General features: G+C 41.8%; 1 protein-coding gene across 1 annotated transcript in view; it reads left to right on the top strand.

Annotated features, from left to right (window-relative positions):
• LOC146796571 (uncharacterized) overlaps positions 1 to 24,987 on the top strand; it is a 464,924-nt gene that overhangs the window by 164,586 nt on the left and 275,351 nt on the right. The window contains exon 7 of the mRNA XM_085629207.1: positions 24,487 to 24,612. Within this exon, the coding sequence (XP_085485333.1) occupies positions 24,487 to 24,612 (126 nt within the window). The remainder of the gene's footprint in view (positions 1 to 24,486; positions 24,613 to 24,987) is intronic.

The raw sequence follows: 24,987 nt of genomic DNA on the forward strand, positions 1-24,987 counted from the left end.
GACTTAAAGGGAGAGGAGGAGGCGTGGCGATAATTCATAAAGAACAACTCCACTGCCGAGTGGTTTCCGAAACCATTACGGACTGTGAAAGTCTTACTTTCAACATTGAATTATCACCCAACAGTTGCCTTTCCGGCACTCTTATCTACCGCCCTCCCGGCCCCCCGAAGCAGTTCCATGTCAGTCTACCATTTAGCGTGGCTGAACGTCTTAACATCACATCCAACTTCATCCTGCTAGGTGACTTTAATTTTCATTTCGAGTCATCTTCAGACCACATAGCCTTGACCTTAGCAGAGGATCTAGCAGCTCTGCAACTCTCCCAACGGGTCACCTCTGCCACCCACGTGAAGGGCCATTTGCTGGACCCGGTCTTCAGCAACTGCCCTGGCCTTCTAACCAGTCCACCTATTCCCCTGCCCTGGACGGATCATCTCCTGATCCCCATTAACTGGACTGCGTTTAAAACCCCTGAACCAACACCTACCACTAGACTCACGAGAGCTTGGTCCCACCTAGCAGTTGACAAGTGGACCAGCAAACTTTGCTGACAATCCACCTATGATTAATGACAACCCGGCCTAGCTAACCAGGCCTATGTCAACTGGATCACTCAATCTCTTGATGTTGTTCTGCCCAAAAAGAAAATCACGCTCAAACGTTCCCACAAAACTGCCCCATGGTATACGGAGACTCTTAGAGACAAGAAACGACTCTGCAGGAAATCAGAAAGACGTTGGCGATCTGATTATTCTATAGACAATAAAACCCTCTATCGAGAAGCAATCAGTGAATATAAAACACTGATAAAAGCGGCACAAGCCTCATACTTCTCCGCGAAAATCCTGCTTGCTAAATCTAAACCCAAGGAAATTTTCCAAATCATTAAAAAACTAACTAAACAGCCCCCTAGCCTGCATGCGGACAAGTCCACTACCCACTGCAATAATATCGTTGAATTTTTTCTTTAGAAAATAAGCTCTATCTACTCTGCCTTTCCCCCGAAAAACCCTACCCCCTCAACCCCCTCTCTCCATCCCACTACCCCCCCCCCCCAGTAAACAGCCATCCACGTTGACTCATTTCCTCCCTCTGGATCTCGCCACTCTTGAACCCTTAGCACGAAAAGTAAAATCCGGATCCCCTGATGATCCTGCCCCACCAGACATAATAATGGCAGCTTCGCAGACCACCCTACCTATTATTAGGGAGGTCTTAAATGCCTCCATCTCTTCTGGCACGGTCCCGACCGAATGGAAGCAGGCTATGGTCAGAGCCTTATTAAAAAAGCCTAATTTGGACTCTACCAATCTGAGCAACTTCCGCCCCATTTCCCTGCTCCCATGGGCAAGCAAGATCCTGGAGAAATATATAAATCTACAACTTATAAACTTCCTGGAAGATCACCACCTAGTGGACCCCACCCAGACGGGCTTTAGACCAAAACATGGGACCGAGACCGCCCTCCTCATGGTCACCGAGGAAGCCAGAAAAATCCTGGATCAAGGAGGATCAGTGGCAGTGATCCTCCTTGATCTCAGCGCGGCCTTTGACACGTTCAGCCATGACATTCTGCTGAACCGCATATCCCAGGCCGGGATTAAGGATAAAGCCTGGTCTTGGTTCCAGTCCTTCTTAGAGGATAGATCTTTTCGTGTGTTCGAAGGCGAGTCTGTGTCCACCAGCAGACCTTTGAAGTGCGGAGTCCCCCAGGGCTCTTCTCTGAGCCCTGCACTCTTTAATCTGTACATGAGGCCGCTGGCTGATGTTGTCCGCCCATTTGGGATTAAGATCATCTCCTATGCGGACGACACGCAGCTGGTGGTCTCCATGACGCAGGCAGCCAATCCACCTGCTCGGGGCGGGCTCAGAGAGTGCCTGGAGGAAGTGAAGACCTGGATGTCCCTATCGTGCTTAAAATTGAATGGGGACAAAACTGAGCTTATGCTTCTAGGCCCCTCGGATCTTAGTCTCCCAGCCTCCCTGTGGCCGCCTAGTTTGGGATCCCCCCCCCAATTCCCAAAAACAGTATCAAGAGTCTCGGAGTCTGGCTGGACAGATCTCTGTCCTTTAATGTACAATCCATAAAACTCTCAGCCACTTGTTTTGGCATCATGAGGATGTTAAAGAAAATTCTCCCTCTCCTCCCCCTGGAAGCCAAACAAGCAGACGTACAAGGTCTAATTCAGTCACGCCTTGATTTAATAACGCACTTTATCTTGGTGCTCCTGATTCCACTCTGAGAAGGCTTCAGACAGTCCAGAACTGCGCAGCACGCATTTTACTCGACCTTCCCCGCAGACAGTCAGTGAGGTCCGGACTGGTATCCCTTCACTGGCTACTGGTGCGCCAGAGAGTTATGTTTAAAGCTATGTGCATAGCTCACCAGGCTTTCTGGAACACTGGCCCCAGGATTACGCGGGACCTAATTACCCACTACACGCCCAGCAGAAGCCTACGCTCTAGTCAGACTTTCCTTGCATTGGCCCCCAGATCTGGAGGTAGAACATTCTCCCATAATGCTGCCAGAGCCTGGAACGGCCTCCCGTTGCATCTCAGAGCCAACTCCAATCTTACGGCCTTCCGCAAACAGCTGAAAACCTTTTTATTTCATCCAGTCTAATTTACCCCCTTTCTCTCCCCTCCTGGGCTACTGTGCGGGTCATTGGTATTCTCAGCGCTTGGACGCCTCCGGGCAGCAATTCGCGCTCTACAAATGTACATCCAATCCAATCCAATCAAAATGCCATGGGTAGCAAAAATGACATCCTGTCACCATGAATGACATTCACCACTTGCCCTACCTTTTACTTCTCAAGAGGAAGGAATACAAAAACAGAAAGTAACTTGGGAGCATATTAACAAGGGCTTTAGCTCCGCTTTTTTGGCTTTAAAAGCCAAAGAAGCGGAGATAAAAATATCGCCCTATCAACAACAGGGTGCTAACATGCAAAATCGCATGTTAGCACCCTTTTTCACTACGCTTCCCTTTGCATCTCTAATGAGATGCAAAGTGGGCGTTCCAGAGCAAAATAATAGGAGAAATGTCGCTAAGCGACATTTCTCCTCTTATCAAGCTTCACGCTAACCCTGTTAGAGACAAAAAAAGCAGCGCTAACCACGGTTAACGCTGCTTTTTTACGTCTGCTAATTTTCAGACTTAGCCATGTAATCCAATGGGAGGTGGATTACATGGCTAAGTCCACCATGGGCTATCAACAAGGATATCCCTATCCTTGTAGTTTTATCGCTGCATTACCAGCGATAACCTCCCAAAATGCCGCTATCGCTGGATTTTTTATCGCCTAGGCGGTTAGCGTTGTTAATAACATGATAACCAGGCGATATTATCCAGCGATAGCGGGCGATAAAAAATTAACGCTATGCGCCCTTCGCGTTAATTTTCCCTGTTCCTTGTTAATATGCCCCTAGGTCTCTTTGAGTCTTGTTTACTTTAATTTTCTGCCACTACCTTCATGACCCATAAGACAATGGTTAGTAATGCACACTGAGGGCATACAAAATTACAGGTTCAAGAAGAAGCATGTTCCCTAGCTACCCCTAATTGATCTTCATGTTACCATCAAGTTTCACAACCAAAATTAGTCTTATTGCGTATGAAAACATTTCCATAGTATGTCATTTCTGCTACTTGGTTGAAACTTTTAGCAAAATAAAATAATGGCACACTTAATTGAGTTGTATGTAAATACTTATTTATTTTAGGTAATACAAACAAGCTCCAAGGGGGGCAGGGCGTTTTTGCAAAGACCAACTCATTGGAGCCAAAAGGTTCATTACACCAAGATTTCTGATTGCAGAAGAGGTGGAGATGAGGAGAAAATAGCTTGGCAAGGAGGGTGATGGGCAGATAGGCATGTGGTTCAAAAGAGGTAATGAAGGAACTGGGGAGATTGGCACGTGGCTAAAAAGAGGGGTAGTGAGGAGAGAAACGAACTGCAGGACAGGATGAAGGAGTTGAACAGTGACAATATAGTGGAGAAATATAGTTTCTTTGAAGCAGCAGTATTAAAGAAGAAACATACCTATGGGGGAGGGTAAGGGCATGAGTACAGGAAAGGCAAGGTGAACGCTTGGACTTTTCATAATATTATTGAAAGTCTTGGGTTGGTTTCTGAAGTCACGTAGAGATGGGTGACCCCATACAGTAGATGGAAGATCATTCCACGATGTAGATGACCAATCAATACATTTGGGAAGGTATTTTATTCTTTCCTACAAAGAGACACTGCAAAGAGCCAAAGGCAACTATATAGTCAAGACGTGATAGGAGAGGTAGCTGTGTTCTGGACGCATAAGTGTATTATTACTGTATTCTGATGTTGTGTTCATTAAAATGATGCAGTTTCCACTTTTTCCTAACTTGGAGCAGTGCTGGGGCGACCCTGATGGATATGGGGATGATATTCCAAACCCTGTGTATGTAGTTAGAAAAGGTCTACTGCCTTGTTTTTTACTTTTTTACATGATTAGATCCACACAGATTGTGTCCTTGGCTCCAGGTGTGCCGAGAGACACCAGAGATGGTGCACTTGTCTGCATGATAAGCAGGTGTGTTGCTTATGATGCCTTTGCAACTGCTGAGCGTGGTTTCAATGGTGGGAAGCCTAGTCCTGGAAGAGACATGCCGCTGTGTGTAGGATGTCCTTAAGGTGAGGTGGCAGCAGTGTGGAGCCTGTGAGCCGATGTATTAGGTAGGGTCTTACCACCTCCACATGTGAGAGGGCAAAGGCATGGACAGCAGTCCTGAAATCGCTTTCGGGAAGAAACAATCTCGCTTTCTTTAGAGGTGAGAGCCGGTCCCATGCTATGTGTTCCTTGAGTGTGAGGTTGGCGTCCAGGGTGAATCTAAGTGACTTAGTAGGAAGTAACAGGAATTGTGCCTTGGTGGGTTTGAGCTTCAGGTAGGTGCAAGACATCCTGGTCTGGGAGAGAAGCAGGCAGTGTTGCAGATGTTAAATGTCTGGAGCGGAGGAGAATTTCAAGTATAGTTGTGTAACATTGGCATATTCGTGAATTTTTATACTGTTATCTATGAATAGATCCTCAATGGTCCCCATGTAGTCACAAGTTAAATTATACGAAGGAAAGTAAATTAGGTATGCATATCTCTATACATTGATGTTTAGAGGGGATATCATGGGAATCGTTATCCTCTACACTGTAAACCATTCTCATTATTAATCTATAAATGAATATGTCCAGAGTTGTAAATAGCACTTAATACCTCGGGTCACCCACTTACATTACCATTTTTTGAATTATTAATTAACTGAGGTACAAGGACATTTGTGAGTCCAGGTTAAAGCTCAGGTCTTCTGGTTCTATAATGGGAGATGTCATAAGCCAGATTCCTTGGTAACATTATCCAAACGAAACCACACGCTTCCACAGCACTGACTTCGAGTCACTGAGAGCAGGGAGAGTAGGATTGCCAATATGAGAGGAAGGGACATAAGCCGGGGTTCTGCACGGAATCTGCTGCTGAACTGAACCTGACAAATGAAGACAAACACAGCTCATGTATGAATCAGAGACACATACCAAAACTTCAACACACAGGCAGACATTTTCAGACATAAGCTGCTAAAGGCTGTAATAAAATAACACATAATAACATACCATCTGCACACATGCAGTAACTTGCACAGTGACTTCAAGTGATATCAATGCTCTTGACAGCCTTTGATGCAGGGCCGGCTTTAGGGAAGTGTGACCGGTGCAGCCGCACTGGGCGCTGGCCTGAAAGGGAGGCACTGACCTTGGGGGAGGGGATGGGCGGGCGCTGTGTTTAGCAATAACTTACGATTCAAAGCACCTACTGCAGAGTTCCTTGTGTGTCGAGCTTTCAGGCAGCAATAAAAATGTCACGATAACTCTTGTGATTAATGTTCCTGCTGGGGAGAGAGATCTGAGTTTTGTCTAGTGGCAGTTTTACACCTTCTACTACCTTGAGAAGGAGTGTTTAACAAAAATAAAAGTAACATAAAGTAGCGCAGAGAGGGGCAGGGTGGTAGAGAGGGAATCCGAGGAGGAGATCATGGGAAGGGGGCAAAAAAGACTGTCCCACCGGGCGCCGCCAGGCCTGATTGATGTAGCTACCTTTGCTTTATTTTTTAAAAGAGACGTGTAGAACCTAATGAGTCCTAGAGGACCCCCTCTCTTCTGAGCAGGTTGCACATTTCATCATGCTCTTAGCCAATGGCACTAAAAAACAAATAGCTGAATGTCTATGGAGGGTTAAAAAAACCCTAACACTGTAAGTGAAAAATAAAGCCATTGAAATCCAAGAGGTGAATTTTAACATCTAAAAGTACTCATTAGTAAAAGGAGGAATTATTCTGCATGTCTGTGCCTTTCTTAAAATGAAGAATGTCCTTAGGATATCCCTGGGGAAATGTCAAGTGGTTTCACTCTGACATGGATAATAATAAGCACGTTTAAATGCTGAGCGCATCTGTCTCATGTCGGAAAAGAGGACGGGAAATCAGTGAACCTGGGCTAAAGAAGAAGAGAGAGATAGAAAGAGGGAGGGAGAGAATTTGTTTGTGTGTGTGAGTGAGTGTGCATGTGTGTCTGAGTGTAAGTGTGTGTCCCCATTTCTTTTATGAATGTACCGATGCGTAAAATGTTGAACCGGGACATGCCAATATTAGGAGGTTTTGAGAGCATAAAGAGAGGTAAGTACATTTTTAAAAAAAAGACAAGGAGCATCCCTGTTGGGAGAGGAGAGGTAAGAGAAGTAGTGTTGTCTGATGTTTTTGTGTAGTGTCTGTGTTAATGGGAAGGACTGTCAAACACACGAGGAAAACAAAGAAGCATTTGCAATGCAATAGGTCTCGCATTTATGAGAGTTTGAGCTATTGGCATTCTAAATGATAATGCCTTTTATTTATGTGATGTTTTTAAAACAGATAAATAAAAGGCATTGTCATTTGCAATGGCAATAGCTTAGGTCCCAAATGCGAGACCTATTGCATTGCAAATACTTGCTATAAATATTTTTAAAAAGCGGTAGGAGAGAGTGTTTCAAAGCTACTTCAGAAAATAGTGCTCGGAGGCTGTAATTAAAGCCTACCGAGCAACAACACTTGTAACAGGGGGTGTCGCCATGGAAGGTTACAAAATGAGACAAGGCGGTACTAAGGAGGGACTACTAAGCCTTTTGACCAATGAACAGCCACAGTTTACAGTGGACAATGACACAAGACAATGAAAAATGTGGGTGGAGCTTCAAGTCCCTACCTCAATACAGCATGCATCGCAGAGCAGCTCATGTGCTGGCCAATCTCGACCTAAAAAGGACTATCATGGCACAAAGATCAGGGCGGCCTTCCCAGGTATAATTGTGGGCAAACCTGACATAATGCTTGACATCCCTAACATGTGGTTATCATGCTTGGCACATTGTTGAACTTCTTGTCATTTGTAGCTATCAGAGAGATTTGCGGAAATTTGAAGTATGAGCTGTGCTTTTCTAGTGGATATTGGAACAAAGGGACACGTAGAGTCTTTCTCGGATTCACAGTGTGATCAAGGACGGAAGTCAGGAATAGAACCGAGGTCTCCTGAAACCAAGGTCGAAGGTTAGCCACTAGATTGCTTCTGCTTCACTGCGATGTAGTGGCAATGATGAAATCAGGTGCCCAGGCCTGGCATATGATAGGATGACATGGGCAAATGTGACTAAACCAGAGCAAATTATGGTGGTAAGTGGGCTTATTACTCTGTCCAGATGAATGTGAGGCGGCCCATGCAGAACAGAAATTCATGGTAAGCTGGTACTGAAGTCAAATATATTGTGTTTGCAAAAAAGTGGCAAACTGGTATACAAAGGGAAAAGTTGTTTTGCTTTTACAACTTTACAACCTGATAATAGAGGACACATTTGGTTTATTTACTAAAACTAAAACATGTTATTTGTGGACAAAATTTTGTCTTTGTGGACACTAACAGAAATAATATTTGCTGCAATTGAAAAGCTTGTGTTTGAAGGTAAAATTAGTGCTTTGCTCACAGATAGGAAGCTGATGTTTCAGGGGAAAGGAGTTTACGAAAAATAAAAAGCAGACAGCAATATTTCGGTGTACAATGAGTGCATTTTCAGCAAGTGGCAAGCTGACATTTGCATCCTCACACTCAACTATTCCTGATTGTGTATCTCTTGTGAAACAGAAACCAGATAGTTATTTAATATTAATAATTGTTTCAACAATGAAGGGGTGAACACTAAATCGATTGAAGGTGAACACTAGAGGGCTTATTTATGAACCCTTGCGTCACTTTTTGTGACGCACCAGCAGCGTAAAACATGCGCCTTGTTGCACCATATTTACAGAGTGACGCATCTAGGTAGATGCGTCACTTTGTAAACCTCTGCGCCACATTATACCTGCGCCAGGTATAATGTATGCAAGGGGGGCATTCCGACGCAAGAAAGGGTCGTAGAAGTGACACCATGAAATCTATAAGATTTCACTGCGCCACTTCTAGGATGCAAATGCGTCAATATCTTGCGCCTGCCTCATGGCAGACGTAAGACTGACGCAGGCACATTTAACATGGGACTTGCCCATGTGTAATGACGCATTGCTGGAGTTGCGTCACTTTTGTGACACACTCCAGCAATGCGTCATTTTTGCGTCTACAGATACGTCAATCAATCAATAAAAACTTTATTTCGGTTTTGTTAAAACAAACCATAAAAGTACACACAAGTACGACACAATAAGAGTAAATATTGGGAATAAGTTCATCATTAGGATACATCAGAGCTGAGTTAGCAGGAATTTTAGGCGGTACATACTTATAAATCCAGGCATTTTCTATATTTTACAGATGACTTTAAATACTCTAATACAAAAAGAATACTGTTACTACATAGTAGTTGTAAATACATCATGGCAGGTGTGATCTGATAAAAATCAAGTTTCTTTAAAAGCGGGACCAGATAGCGTTTGCGGGGACGTATCTGCAACTCCTTGTGACGTGATGCGTCATACTGTAAATATGACGCACCATCGGTGTCGCAAGGAGGGCGCAATGAAAAGTGATGCATCGCTGTTTTCTCGCAGCGATGCGTCACTTTTCATAAATGAGGCTCTAAATCTATTGAGTATGTCGACGGTAGTGGATACCCTCGAGCAGAGACAGCCTGTAAGTAAAACACAATGTCAGGTGTGTTCCCCACATTTCAAGAATCATGCTGGTATCTAAGCAGATCCCACTTGCTCTGAATCATCTGTGTGTGCACCTTCCTTTGACCTGTGCTGTCCTCACACTCCTATTTCTGCATAGATATGTGTGCTCTTCTCCTTTGTGGGATTTAATCCAAAAACTGCAGATAATGGACGGAGGGTCTTTCAGCTTTAGCAGCTCAGGCTCGGCACAAGGCTGTCAAGGAGATGAATGCCTGAGATCTTATCTTCAAGATCATAGTTGGAAATAAATAAACTGGGAACAGAAACAACACAGTGATTGGCACCTCGGGGCCTTGCCTCTCTGATACTTTTGGATAAGAAATGGAACCTGCAGCCAAAGGGATGCGTTTACAAATGGCTTCCCCTTATCCCAGTTTCACCACTGTCTGTCCCAGTGGTGTTAGAGACACGATCTAGGTCCTGTGGTTTATTTTGAACACTTGCCCGAATTTTCCATTTCTCTAGGATGTGAAAATCTGTCTTCTGCATTGAATATGGTAGTTGTGTGTTGCCCCGTGTGTTGCCCTCCGTATTGCCCTCTGTATTCTGCGTCTGTATCTTTACTGGGTGGTATTGTGGAATGTTTATCTTTGTGTTGATGGCCCTGGCTGACTGTCTGTGGGCAGGGTCGGACTACGACAGAAAATAGGCCCAAGGACCAAAATAAAGGTATCAACGCATGAAACTCTGTGTGCGTTTGTGCTTGCTGCTTGAAATGTTTGTGGTCATATCAGGTAAGTAAAATGTGAAAACCAGACCACCAGGCCATATATCTAGCCCACAAACCCGGCCCGTACACTGCCCTGTCAGACCAGCCTTTGTGGCACTGCCAGATTGCCGCATAAGCCAATCAGACCCTGTCTTTGAGCTCTCTGCCTTCTGCATGGGGTTCATTTGTATGTCTTTCTCATACCTACTTTAGACCTTCCTCTGAACTGTGTCTTCTTCACCAGTACTTTCCGCCAATCACTGGGTTTATAATCAACCATTCTATTGCAGCTTTGGGAACTCTGAGGACACTAGTTTAATTGTTTGCTTTTGGATGTAGGGTGTGGACAAAAGCTGTGTTTATTCAAGTATTTATCTTTCTCCTAAAGTCTGGTCGCGGTATATTGTCTACCCGAGGACTTGGGGAGTGGATGTTTGCATAGTCTGTTTAGTCTATCTGCATCATAGAAGCTGCAAAACAGATGGTTTTCCCCTACCCCTATTTTCCACTTAGGGGACCTTAGTTGTGGGATGTTTGCTCCCATTTATCATAGACCCAGCCACACAGAGTGTAGGATTGCTGGACTGGCGTTGCAATCTCTGTTTCCTTGGTTACCAATCTACATAGGTCTTCTAGGGTATTTTTGATATCATTGAATTGGTGCCTCTTGGTGTCAACCCTCTGTTGCACTTATGCAGGGGCATGCTGGGTACTCTTGCAGAGTTGGGTTTATGACTACTTTGCGATTGTTGTCAAATCATGGGATGATACATTTTTGGGTGTTTCAGAGTACAAATTGTATAAAGATCACGGACCCCGAATAAAAGATTCCCAGCACTAAGAGCAAACCCATTGACAATCGTTTACATGTCAGTGGCATGCACACACAAAAAAGAAATCACTGTAGTTAACAATCAGCTTTTAAAAAGCCAGGTAATAAGGCATTTAGGGAGTGCGGTATAATTTCTTGCATGTTAGGCAAGAGAGGATTGTTGTGCCTGCTTTATGAACTAGATAGGAAAAGGTTCCTTTCCACCTCTTTTCTGTATATTTTTGTAAGTTAGGTTACATGGAGCTTGAACGTTTAGGGTTGGCAAATAAGGGTGGAGTATAAATTGGAAAACCAATGGACCAGTGCCTGTTTTAGTTTAGCACCTGATAAAAAAAAGATCTATAAGGACTATTGTTTTCTCATAGTCAATGCAACTCGGCTAATTAGTTGTAAATATGGTCTCAGTAATGAAGGCCCAAAATCAATCTAGCCATCCTATTCTGAGCCACCTGCAAGTGTTGAAGCAACACTTTGAAGGACCCACATTCAGGGTGTTCCCACAGTTCAATTCTGAGGATATTGTGACAATAATTTCTGTTTGCTGATTGTTCTTGGAAAGGAGTATCTGGGTTTTGAACCTTCAGAGCACAGTAGTAGGAGGTCCCAGCAGAAGCACTGACTCAACGATTTACAGTTAAGCCGTAATAATACCTGTAAAACAAGTTACAAACTGCGGCAATAAAGCTAGAGGGCCCAAAATGGGGTGCAGAAAGAGTAGACTTCACCTTGATCTTTCTTGTTTCTGTGTTTAGTTTGAGGAACATTATAGTCATCTGGTCTGCTATAGAGAACAAGTGTTCAAAGAAGCAGGCAGCAGTGGCTTGTTCAAGAATAATATGGCTGTCATTTTTATTTATACTATTTCTATCGCACTGCTTTACCCATAAATTTTAGCGCACTTTGCAAATAACATGGGAATACATTTAATCCAACAAATCTCTACAAGTCCCAGTTTAATCGTTATCTCCAGGTTAGACATGTCATAGCGGGCCACCGGGAGGCCCTTACTGCGCCCCTGGAATACAAAAACCCCTGGAGGCTCGGTTACTCCAGGAACCAGTAGAAAAGGTTGGCATTTCACAGGTATATAGAGCCCTAGTTAACCACTCGCCCTGTAACCTTTAACACCTCAGTGCTGTTGGGAGGACTGAGTGGGACCGTTGGAAGATGCGGAGTGGACTGAAGCCTTTATGGCACCCCGCACCCTGGCAATATCGACTAGACTATGCCTCATCCAAATACATTATTTACACTGCACCTATTTCACACCCAGATAGCTATGAAAAACAAAGAGAATTCCTGAACCCACCTGCAGCAGGTGTCTGGACAACACAGGGGGTTTCTTCCATATGGTGTGGGGCTGACCTCTCCTCTAGCAATATTGGCTTGCCGTCTTCAAAACGCTCTCTGACGTTCTGGGACATAGAATCAAGGCTTCGCCTAAAACTGCTTACTGGAACGAATTAAGGGGACCCAGGGATGACCACATCCTGGTGGGAATGGAGACAATCATGGTAAAGGGGATGGATGTCCACAGAGACATGCCAGGTCATGGGCCAAATGGTGGTCCTATTATGGACTTGAAGGAACTTGTATGTAAGTTGGGGGAGTGGGGGGGACCAGAGGTAAACAGTGACTGTCATATATCCTTGTTGCAGGTTCCCTGCATGGACCAGTGAACGGTGTATTTTTTTGGTTTGTGTTGAAAAGCTAATAAAAATGTTTTTATTAAAAAAAACACAACAACAAATCTCTTCTCTCTGTGGGGGAGTGTGAAGCTCAAAAGGTTAAGAGTAAGGATGCAAAAATGCCAGATTAAAAAAAATACTAGAAGTGAAATCAGAGACTAAGCGTGGAGAAGAGAGTGGAGCTGTTGCCATGCCTAGGAGGAGGTCTAGAGAAAACATTTTACAATGCGATTTCTCCAACTTAAACCCAATTAGGCAGCCTCAACCCAAGTATTACCAGAGGAGGTGGGTCTACAGACCTATTTGTGTAGCAATGATATCCGGAGATATTCTTATTTGTGTTGGAAGATGAATCTAGGTGTTTATTGAGGCAATGGAAAATGTCAGTACTTGAGGAATTTAGGTGTTTCCAATCGTCGCATTTTTGTGCTCCTCAGTGTTCTTGACTCACCTGGCATTTTTAGAAATTCTGCTATAATCATATATAATCATTAAAAAAATCATTAAACAACACTTTTAAAGAAGAACCCTGTGGCAATCCGTAAGTGAGGAATGATAAGAAGATCTGAAACCTTTTGCCTGGTCTGTTGGAAAGAAAATAAGGACTTCATTTTAACGTAGTGGCAGCCCCTGAAGTACACTGGAGTAGATTTCCCATTGAAGAGGTAGAAGAGTCATACTGTATGTGTTGGGTCATATTTGTTAGAAAGAATATGCATCAGCCTGTGGTCTGGCAAGATATATCAATAACCTGCTGCAGCCTACCAGAAATATACACTGATTTAATGTGTCAAACAATAATGGGCAACATCTTGTTATATTGATTTAGCATGTTAAATTTGTGTGGGATAACATCATCATAGTAAACTAAATTAAAAGGATGAACCAAAAAGTCAGAAGTTGCTGAATTAGAAATGTGAGCAATTAGTCCAACATTAGACTTTGTTTTAATTTTAGGCCACATGCAGTGGTTAACCTTTATAGCTATGTTCCACACTAGCCCTTGCTGTGAGTGACCCTGGTTTCCACCTGTGTCATTTGATGCACAATCCAGTGAAATTGTTAATTTGTTATTAGGTTTTTCTGTTTCAGCTCTCCTGATAGACTCTCCACATTTGTATCCCTTTTTCTTCTCTCAAATAAAAAGGGTACCAATTTCCACTATGTCAATGTTACTAAGCCAGTGGAAAAAGAGACAGTTGCTAAATAATAAACATTAGCCTAAATAAATTAATTCATGATCCGATACAGATCAAGGATGGCCTTTTTTTAACCTTGGTCATTTAGGTGAAATGTTTTAAATTGCATTGTGATATTAGAGACAGTGGCCTCTTGAGGTGTTATTTGAAAAACAAATATATTGTTTCCAAATTCTAGCCAATAGTTAGAGCCCCAACTGTATAAGTAATGTATATTCATAAAGAATGCAGAGACAATGCCTTCAGAATTGCATATCCATTTATATTCATTCTACAAAGGCTTCATTTGAGTGAATATATAGTGCAGAATGCACACTGAAAAGTGAGTGTAAATGAAACAGATCTACAAAGTGTGGATAATTCCAACTACAGTAATTAGGCGGTGTTGAAAAGCGCCTCGGCAATTTGGAGTAGCCTATCCATAATGTATCTTCTTGCCAGTCTTTGTTGATCTCCTTCATGTGGAAGCTCTTCAGAGTTGGTCCAGATGGAATACCTTGAAGGAACATCGGTTGATTGTATCATTCTGTGAGTACAATGAGAGATTTGTTCCAGCGTTCTTACCAACTAATGCATAAAATTAAATGAGTTAACGAAACAATTTAATAAAAGAATAGCTTTATACCAGAGAAGAGGTGAAATATGAGAAAAACCTGAATCACCATAACTCAAAGCATGTGAACCTTCCGGTTTTAGATTTACTTTCCAATGGCAACAAGCATTCAGCATGAATACATCAATAAACTCCCTGCTGCTCCAATATTGGATTATGCTATTCTGTAGTTACCATGTGTTATGCATGCTGAAATGTCTTTGATGCATAATTAATGTTCTCAAGTATGATTGTGATCCCTCAACATGCGGATGTATAATAAGACCAGAGTCCATCAATATGTAGCAGAAAGATTGTAGGTAGAGATTGACGAGTTTCAGTGCTAAAATGAAGCCTTGGAGCCTTGAGGGACACTGCAGTTCATTGGTGCAATAGATGAGGTGTGGCTCCCAATACAAACTGTTTTTTATTATTTAGAGTGGGGAGAACCAGTTCAAGACCTGATCGCTGCAGCCCATTCTGGATTCAAGTACTTTTAGCAGTCTCAGATTTCCATCACTGTCAAATGCTTGGTAGACTAGTGGCAATGACGTAGAGGACCTGTGAAGTGTCTCTCTCTGCTCAACCAGCTCTGAAACCTGATAAGTAGTCAAAAAATTATTTATTATTATGCTGATTTCTTTATTTTGCTAATCCTTCAGCTCTCCTACCATGTGACTAATGTTTTAGGTACAGATGCATGGATTCTTCCGATAGAAATTGGTCACATGTTAATGTGTATTTTGTAAGGGGAAAACAAAGTTAATGCATTAGACTGCAACTGATGAAGGGGTGAGGACCTAACCTACCGACATGTTTTTTCATGAATGAATGTAAAAGGGCACCTCTTGGTTTTGATTAGGTGGAGATTTTCTGTGAATGTAGAGTAGATTTTTTGTAACCCTCTGTGCAGGCTTTGGGTTTGGAAAGAATCACCAGAGCTATAGAGATGCAAAGAGTTTTTTCCGTGTTACATACATTTCCTTTCAGTTCATGGAAGGAGTCTATAAACTATAACTCACCTTGGCTCAGAGAAGTTTATGTTTCGCTGAGTCATTTATGTCTAGAATGGTTTTGTTGTACAAGTTCAGAATCATGGTGGTATCCTTGAGGGGAATCATTGTTTACATCACTGTGTTTACACTGCAATACCTTTACAACGCGGGTATTACAGCGCAAATCATTACAATGACTTGTGCTGTATGGCGCTCTAACCTAAGGAATAGTATGATTTACTATTCCAACACCTTCCCTACTGTACGTAGACTGAAGTTGGAATTGTAAATCATACTATTCCTAAATCCAGTGCTCTCCAGCGCAAGTCGTTGTAACGACTTGCGTTGTAATGCCTGTGTTGTATAGGCATCACGGTGTAAAAACAGCGATGTAACGTCATATATTCATCCTTGAGGGGCCAAGGTGGTTTTGTTTGAGTGGTAGGGAGTCATGCAGTGTCGATTCTGTGACTCTTCTTGTGTGCCATACATAGATTTTTGTTTATTTGTTTTTCATTTGATCAGTTTAGAATAATCATGATGAGAAAGGGTATGAAAGGATGGTCTGACCAGTCAGATTCAAATAGAGGGAAATATTTTACTAATAGTGGTTAAGCAGAAATTAAGCAGAGAGGTTAACCTTTATGTTAGGTTTGTAGTGAGGATATTTGAAGTAAATCATGTATTTGCAGGAGGTTATCGGGTTTACTGGTTCACTTCATTTTGCCCAGTTGATATCGAAGTCTCCCAGCAATGTATTTGTGGAGGAGAATGTTTTATTATGTGTTAGGTATTTATAATCTGGTCAATAAAGTTTTAATTGCGGTGAGTAGTATTTTGTTTGAAAGTTTGTGGTACTTATAGGAGATATGGAAATGGAGACTGTTAAGCTTTTGAAGATGATGAATGAAGTTGATGGGCATGTTTACTTTTTATCTAGCCCTTAAAGATGATGGCAACGTGTTGGGTAATTCTGTGTGGGATGGAATGTGGAGAACTGAAATGTTAAGGGAATGTAAAGTGAAGGTTCCAGAGTTGTCAGTTGCTGCTTGACTTGGAGAAACAGTGGTCGTACATGCAATAAACAGGAGAATAAGTTACCTAGATAAGACAAACAGTTGTTACAATGGCGGACTGTGATGACCGCACCTCAATCAGAATTCACAGAAACGTAAAGTCCTGTGCACGACTAATTTGATACCTGCCATTGTTCGGAACCACTGTCCAGCAGATTTCGGAAACTAGCAAATGGATAGGTGCACTAGCAAGAAATTGGAAGTCTAAAACACGTCCAATAGATACATTCCAAATATGCTATTTATTGTTATCCTTAACGCGTTTCGTTCCAACTACTTTTAGAACTTTGTCAGTGCTTAATGCAATAGCATTATATCAATGTGTCCCGACATGCAGTGACACACATGCAAGTCCTTACTCTGATGCTATCACTAGGAGGACTGCATACTTAATGAGGTATCGACCTACGAATATATTATCTTGATCACTGCATGTCGGGACACATTGATATAGTCCATCATGAATTACCGTTTGATCAGTACTTGGATGGAACTGTATAAACTTCCTACATACCCTACCGATGCTCTTTCTTACTATTGCATTAAGTCCTGACGAAGTTCTAAAAGTAGTTGGAACGAAACGCGTTAAGGATAACAATAAATAGCATATTAGGAATTTATCTATTGGACATTTTTTGAAGTTTGAATAAGTTACCTAGACTCTGTCTTTTCAGTAGCAGTGAGTGTCCAATGGTCCATCCATGTTTTTCTGGGTAAAATGCCACTGCCTGCTGAGTGTTACGGCATCGTACTGAGAAAATTTCTGCTAATGGCTTCGACAGGAAATGACGTGCTGACTGGTGTGCATTGTGGTGAGTCACCTTTCCATATTTGAAGGCGCTGTGCACCCTTCATTCCATTTGGGTTCTGCAACTTGAAGTGCCCCTTTTTTCCTCCAACGATGTTCTGTCGCTCCAGTGATTGGCCATAGAAAATACATTATATTCGCATCCCTGCGGCTAATTTAAGAGGTTGGGCTTACCGCCGAAAGCACTTTGCACTACACTCTCGAGGACATTTATGGCATTGGTGGCTTTTATTGAAGCCTGTGAGATATGTAGTCCGTGTGGAGCTGATTTGAATCTTGAACAGACCTTGACATTTGTGACTGCTTGTTGTTAACTGATTCTTACAGGTACTAATTGTAGGGACACACACGACAAAGTAAAATTATTTGGTGCATTCTTGACATTTGCTACTGCTTGTTAACTTCTCATTGTAGGCATCAGTTGTGGTGACATTCTTTTGTGCATTTACACATATTACTGTGCACTCCTGGTGGGCAGTGCATTTCTGCTATTATATTACATATAGAATAGATATTGTTTGTTGACAGCAATGGCACACGCTTATTGTTATGGAAAAGATAGCAGTGCCACCTCCAGTTTCTTCAGCTTCCAGGTACTCCTTTCCTCATTTGGGAACAGTGGCGGGAATCATTTGAATCTGAGGCCATTGATGGGGACCTGTTTACTTCAAAAGGAAAAAAAGCTCTTTTAGTGTATAATCTAGGATATGAAGGTAGAAGTGTCTTAAAAATACTTCCATTGGAGTTAGTTAATATCAGTTTTAGTGTTGGTGATGAAGGTGACACAGCTGAATTGTAGGATGAATATGCATCTATCATTAAAACATTGGATAAGAGGTTTAATCCAAAAAAGAACATTGTTTTGGAACAGCATAAATTTCTTAGGTGGGCTCAGCTTCCTAGCGAAACGATTAATGATTTTGTAGCTGCATTAAGAACATTGGCAGGTACCAGTAATTTTAGCGAATTTAATGATGAAATAATTTGCAACCAGCTTATAGAGAGAACTAACAATAGGAAAATTCAAGAGAGGTTATTGTCAACTGAAGATCCTAACCTTGAGTTAGCTTTGCGTAATGGTAGGAGCATTGAGCTCTCTGAAAGGTGCATGAGGGAAATGAGCACATGTTCAAAGCCAAACAAAGTTCAAATAGTCACTAAATAAGATGAAAGACAAAATGTGAATTCACAGGCCGATATACCTAGCAGTGCAAATTCTCGTAGTGACAGCACTGTGAATAAAGCAATCTTGTGTGTTTTCAATTTGGTAGTATGATTCATTTGGGAAATGACAAATTTTGTGTTTCTCTTAACTCAGTTGTTTTTAAATGTGGCAAAAAGGGTCAATCTGCAAGGGTAAGGAAAGCTTCAGTGAGTCAAAAAACACAATTTATCCAGATTGACAAAGCACTTGATGAAAGTGTTCCAGAGAACAATTACATTGTTGTGTTGATGTTGTCTTCCCTGGGATGTGAGGAGGAAGATATATTTGAATTAGCCACAGACAAGAGGGTTGGGAGAAGGAGTCCACCTTTTGTATTATTTCCATCAATGAGAAGGATGTCAAAGTCATGGCAGATTTGGGTTCCTCTTCTTCAAGGAAGTTGACTTACGTTACTCTTGAATTAAACTCTTTGGATATGGTGGTAAAAGGATAGAAGTAGTTGGGAAAACTGATGCTAAGTTACAATTTGATAATTGTTTTACCACTATGCTTGTTTATGTCGTGAAGAAGGGGTCAAATTAATTAGAGTGGAATGATTCTTGAAATGATTTTAGATTCCAATCATGCTGGTTATATCCAAACATAGCTTTCTGAATACTGCAAACAATATGGTCAAACATGTTAAATGAGCAATGGTGGGTGGATGAATTTTCACAAGTGTTTAGCGATAAATTAGGAAAATGGAAAAGTTTTAATCATCGTATCGTGTTGAAACAAGATGCTCGCTTGTGGTGCACAAAGTTCGTAAGGTTCCAATGAGTTTGAAGAAGAAATTAAAATTGAGTCGGAGAAATTATGCAATTTGGGGATTATTGAACCAATTGAGGGTTCGAAACGGCTTGCCCCAGTAGTTTTGGCATGCTAGTCAGACAAGTCTTTAAGATTGTGTGTTGACTTGCGTGACCTGAACTCAAATATTTGGGTTTATCGACTGCCTTTGTCTAACATTAATGAGATGTGAGCAACTGTGGAAGGAGCAAAGGTGTTCACTTCCCTAGACATGTCCGCTGCCTATCATCAGATAGAAGTCTTCGAGGACTCTAAGCATTTGACCTCATTTGTGACACCTGTGGGAGCTTTTCACTATGTTCGCATACCATTCGCCTTATCATCAGCTTCCACTGCATTTCGAAGGTTGATGGGTAATTTGTTTTAGGACATGGAAGGAGTTCTATCCTTTCAAGAGGGCATCTTAAACTACGGTATGGATGAACATAATTTGAGAGTTAGAAAGGTGCTACAAGTCATGAGTGACAGCGGGCTGACTCTTAAAAAAATACAAGTGTAAGTTTCTTTGGCAGGGGGTGGATTATTTAGGTAATTTCTTCTCTGGAACAGGCATTGGGCCAAAGGTCAAAATTGTGACAGCCATAGAAAATGCACATGCGCCTATCAACATTGATCAATTGAGGTCCTTTCTCGGACTCATAGAGTGCTATTCCAAATTTGTGAAAAATGTTGCCAGCTAGACATCATGTTTGGGTAATTTACTTAGATAAAATGTTAAATATGTATGTGATAATGAAATTCACATGGTATTTAAATCTGTTAATAAGGTGATTGCAGCAGCTAAACCGCTAAAACCTTTTGATACTGGTGATATAGGTATCATCAATACTGATGCTAGTAATCAAGGCCTTGGTGTGCTGTTAATGCAATGAAGGAAAAATGACAGTGAGGAACTCTCAGCTATTGCTTCTAGAACCCTGAGAGATGTAGAAGTTACGTACTCTACCATTAAAGCCCCTGCTTTGTGGTGGGGTACTCAATATTACAAGATTTGTTTGTGGGGGAATAAATTGATTTATAACAGAACTGATCATAAGCCTTTGGTTGATATATTCAGTACCACAAGAGGAGGAAGATCTACTCCCCGGATTGCAAAGTGGCAGTACAGACTTTAGGAGTTTCACTATACTCTTGAGAATGTTTCAGGAAAAATAATTTTGCTGCAGGTTGCTTAGTCTGGTTACCCTTGTCTGAAGAACATTTTGTTGCATATTCTTCTGATGACCTTGAAATGGTGTGTATTATAAGGTTCTCTAAATCCTGTTATGGATGGTGCATTGTCTGAAACGGAATGAAAGGAAAAGTTAGGGGAGGATGGTGACATAAAAGCGGCCATAAAGGACTTGTCTCTGGGATGACCTGAATCTAAGTTGTTGCAAGAGAATCTTCTTCCATATAAGAGAGCTGTTAGTGGGGTGCTGCACAGGGTTGGTTTGTTAGTAGTTCCTGCAGGACTTCACCGTAAATTTCTTAAACTTGGTTCATGAAGGACATGTTGGTAACGTTCCATTAAGTGCAGGCTTTGTGAGGACTTCTGGGGGCCAGTTGTGGACAAGGAGGTAGAATACTTGGTCAGAAATTGTGAGTGTACTCTCAGTGATAAGACACAAGTTACAACTGTGTAAATTACCTTGCCACAAAGTGGCATTTGATATTTCATGACCACTTGGAGCTTTAGGAAGTACACCCGAATTTGCACTTGTTTTTCCAAATGGCCTGAAATTAAATTTATGGAGACCATTAATTCACAAGTTGGTATTGAATTTCTTTAATAGGTGTTTCACTTTGTTGAGGGGAAGGGTAGCTGGTTCTAAGCTAAACAGGGTATGGATGGGTAGGAAGTGAATTGATAGAGGCTAAATGGAACTTGTTGAGATTAGGGACGCTGTTCAGGGCAATTACAGTACTGTGGGGGAAAAGTACCAAACACTTTCCATCGAGGTGGGCAACTGGGTCAGAATTAAGAAACCTGGCAAAGTACACAAGGGTTTGTCACTCTTTTCTGCTCCTGTTCGTGTCCAGGAAGTCAGAGGCCATGTGGTGATGCTGGAGAATGGTAGGATGTGGAATAAATCAGTTGTGTCAGTTGTTCCAGATTCCATGTGTGAGTTTGTCTGCCGAAAGTTTGGTGTAACTGATTCTGTAAGTTGGGAGTCAAACCCCTGTAAAGAATCTGTGCAGTGTCCCCAAAGGTTCAAGAACAAACTTTCTAGGTTTAATGACTTTGTGCGTCATTCGTACTTATAAGTTTCTGATTGCCTGTTAATCTTTCATGGCCATCCACATGATGACACCTTATTTTAGAATTTTAACATGTATTTCTTCATCGGGGTAAATTATTTTCTTATTCACTATGCGTTATTTGGGACAGAAAGAAAGCATTTTTTCTACATGGTGTAACAAAGAGGGGTGTGTTGGGTTATTCTGTGTGGAATGGAATACACGGAATTGGAATGTTCAAGAATGTAAGGGGAAAGTTTCAGAGTTGTCATTTGCTGCTTGACTTGGAGAACCAGTGTTCGCACATACAATAATCAGGACAATGAGTTACCTGGACTCAGTCTTTTCACAATGTCTCCTCTTTGCTTTGGTTGAGTGTCTGCCTTCATGTAGGATTGACTTTGAATAGATCTTTGTGACTGGTAGGCCGATTCAAGCATGATAATGCTTATTTATCCATTGTTCGGTAATACATGGTTTACCTAGTTTATGTGAGCATGGTTATACCTGCGTAGGGCATGATGGCTAATCTCACATTGTAGTGCATGCTTATTTGGTTTGAAAAATTAACACTGATGTTGTGGTTGTCACTTTATGTTTTCAATGCACTTAATGGAAGGAGTTTGTTTAAGTTTGTTGATTTGAAGCAACTATGCTCGGGATGCCCAAAGTGGTGAATGATACAAATGGACAATTTGTGATTTTGAAGATATTAAAACATGAAATTAAGCTTCTTTGTGTCCAGGTCAGCGGTAAGTATCTATTTAGAAGTGGTCCTATTTCTGCTTTCAAGGATGCTTCCTAAAGTAGGTATCACTTTATTTATTGAACCGCGTTCTAGTTTCCCAGTTAGAGGCTAACTTATCAAGAAGAGTAGTGCTGTGTAGAGCTAATAAATGAAATGTGGTTTCAGTGGACCTGGAACTACTGTTATTCAACTAATATGGTGTTACAGTTGTACATTAAACTCTTTAGATTTTATTATGTTTACTGAAGTAAGAGATCCCTTCCTGAAATAAGGAATTTCCCTCAGTGCTGCTTCCTTAGTGATGTGCAGCCTTCAGGCAATGGTGATCTTCTGCCACAAACGTGATCTGTGGATTGTTAGCCTTTCAGTTCTTTTCAAAAGAAGTAGACCAAAGCAACCACCAGCCAAGATGACTACTAGACTTTAGATGGGCAAAAAGAACAATTGACGCCACCCCAGTTTAGACCCAGCCACATGCAAATCAGTCTTGACACTGCTACCGATGGGAACATTACAGCCCGAATTGTCAGGCCAGGTCCTCCATGGACCAGAAACAATCATCCTGGGACCAGTTTCAGGGTATCACCCCTCATCACCCAGTGGCACAGTGAGCACAGGACCCACGTCTGGGCATGCATTTCCCACTTAGGGCGACAAAAGCAAAAAGAACAAATGATGGACAGAATGCTGAAAAAATCAAACATTCACCCCCAGTCACAGATCTGGGTTTAATCCATCGATTTTTTTCTTTGCTCACCGCGCCACCCCAGTTTGGACCCAGCCATATGCAAATCAGTCTGTGCTCACTGTGCCACTGGATTCAAGCTAGCCTGCCTAATGAGGGGTGATACCCTGAAACCGTTCCGAGGATGCTTGTTTCTGGTCCAGGGAGGACCTGACCTAGCGGTTCAGGCTGGACACTCCCATGGGGAGCGGGGTCCAGAGTGATTTGCATATGGCTGTGTCCAAACTGGAATAGCATGGTGATCAAAAAAACGATGGATTTAGGCCCAGATCTCTGTACAGCGGGTGAATGTTTGACATTGTTCAGCATTCCGTCCATCAATTGTTCTTTTTGCATTTGTACCAGACTTAAGAAGCACATAGTTTGGTTTGAGTATGACTTTAAATGGGGATCATTTGTTTTCAGTATGTTTGTGAGCATGTTTCAAGCTTGACATTTTATATTAAGAGGGGAGCCAAAGATAATTTAGAGTGCCCTTGTAACCTATCTTTGAGGAATCCTCTTGACAAGTGTTGTCGGAGCTCAACTAAAGCACAGCACATATAAAAAGTCCTCAGCCACTCTGACTATGACACAGTAGGCTTTATATATGAAAACGTTTCAACTGGAATCCAATGTATTTCCATGCATGTAGGAAATATATGGCCACATTTCTTTTGACCCATGGTCAGGAAAAAAACTGCATGAACTACTACATGTGGAGGTGCCAAAGTAGAGTCTAGTATATCTGTGAATCGTGTGTGACCCCAGGCTGTGTGGGATAGTCTCAAATCCGAACAGTGGTGCAGAAATTAGGATTAGGCGGTTCTGGATTGATTATCAGATACTCCGCTGATTCCTGGTTGTCTGTAACTTTTTGATAACACGGTCTTTGGAGTCAGAGTGAAACCCCAGTCACTGTTCACATGAGATGGGGGAAAAGAGGTGAATTCAGCCAGAGAAGTGTCAGTGAGACAGAATTAGGCCTGAGATTCTGATGCACCACATTAGAGAAGGACACTGTATTGGTGGGCCTGAAAACATCAAAATGTGTATCAGCTAAAGGTGACCATCATGCATTTCAGAATGAGATGCAAGACATATCTTTTCAAGAACGCTCAACAGTGTGTTACTTCCCAACTAGATCACTACCCTATAAATATCTCAATTTACGTACATACAAAGCAGGTGAATGTTGTTTACTGAGATAAAGTTGCTTATTGTTTGCATTCTAATAAATAACAATTAATTAGTTAACGTGTCAGTAGTTCCTGGGAAACGATAAAGAGTACAATGGAAAAATTGAATTCTGTGGAATGCCGCATGTCAGGAGATGTCATAATGAGCTGGAATTGTCCAGCTGCATGAATTGTTTCACTGAAAAGATTATGAAGAACATTTTGTAGAGCCCATAATAGTGAGTATGGGCCTCCCTCATATCAGTGGACATCCCTAACTGGCTATTTCTGTGCTCAGCTAGATGGCGAACTCAAACATTAGCCCATGAACAGTTGTTTGTTCGTTTGTGCATTAATTGTAGTGCCATTTATGATATTTTGCCAAGAAAAGGGCGGTGGCTGATAGAAAGATAATTGTATAATTTATCAAGGTTGAGTTGTGGTTTCTTCAAAGAGATTTAACCATCTTTCATTTTTTGCAGAGCCAATGTGCTTGATTCAACCAAAGCGTTCTCTCTGCTACTCACTGACAAGGAGAGCGTGAAAGGATTACCTGAACCCACACGAAGACTGCTTGCTTCTAATGCAGTGGAAGGGACAAATATAAGGTTAGAAAATAATTTTTACACTAGTAAAGTAGGTTTGTAACTGTGTACCCAAAGAATGGATCCAAAGTTATTTTGTGATAGTCACTAGAGGATACTTGCCTGAGGTAATGGGTATTATCAGTTTGTCTGCAAGAGGGACTCCTAAAATGAAACATATTACTTTGTGCAGTAGCACAGGTACAGCAGATCTGTACACTCTAGATTGTTTGTCCTGAGCCGCTGAGTCATTATACACAAGAATACCCTATATTCTCTGAGCAAGTGGGATCATAAGAGGAGTAGTATCTCATAGGATATTAGACCCTCATAGAGGAATAGTATCTCCTGGGTCTATTGGACAGAGGTAGAAGGTAGATTTCCAATGCCTTATCATTG

This window comes from Triturus cristatus, chromosome 10 (genome assembly GCF_964204655.1).
Source record: "Triturus cristatus chromosome 10, aTriCri1.1, whole genome shotgun sequence".
Classification (NCBI taxonomy): domain Eukaryota; kingdom Metazoa; phylum Chordata; class Amphibia; order Caudata; family Salamandridae; genus Triturus; species Triturus cristatus.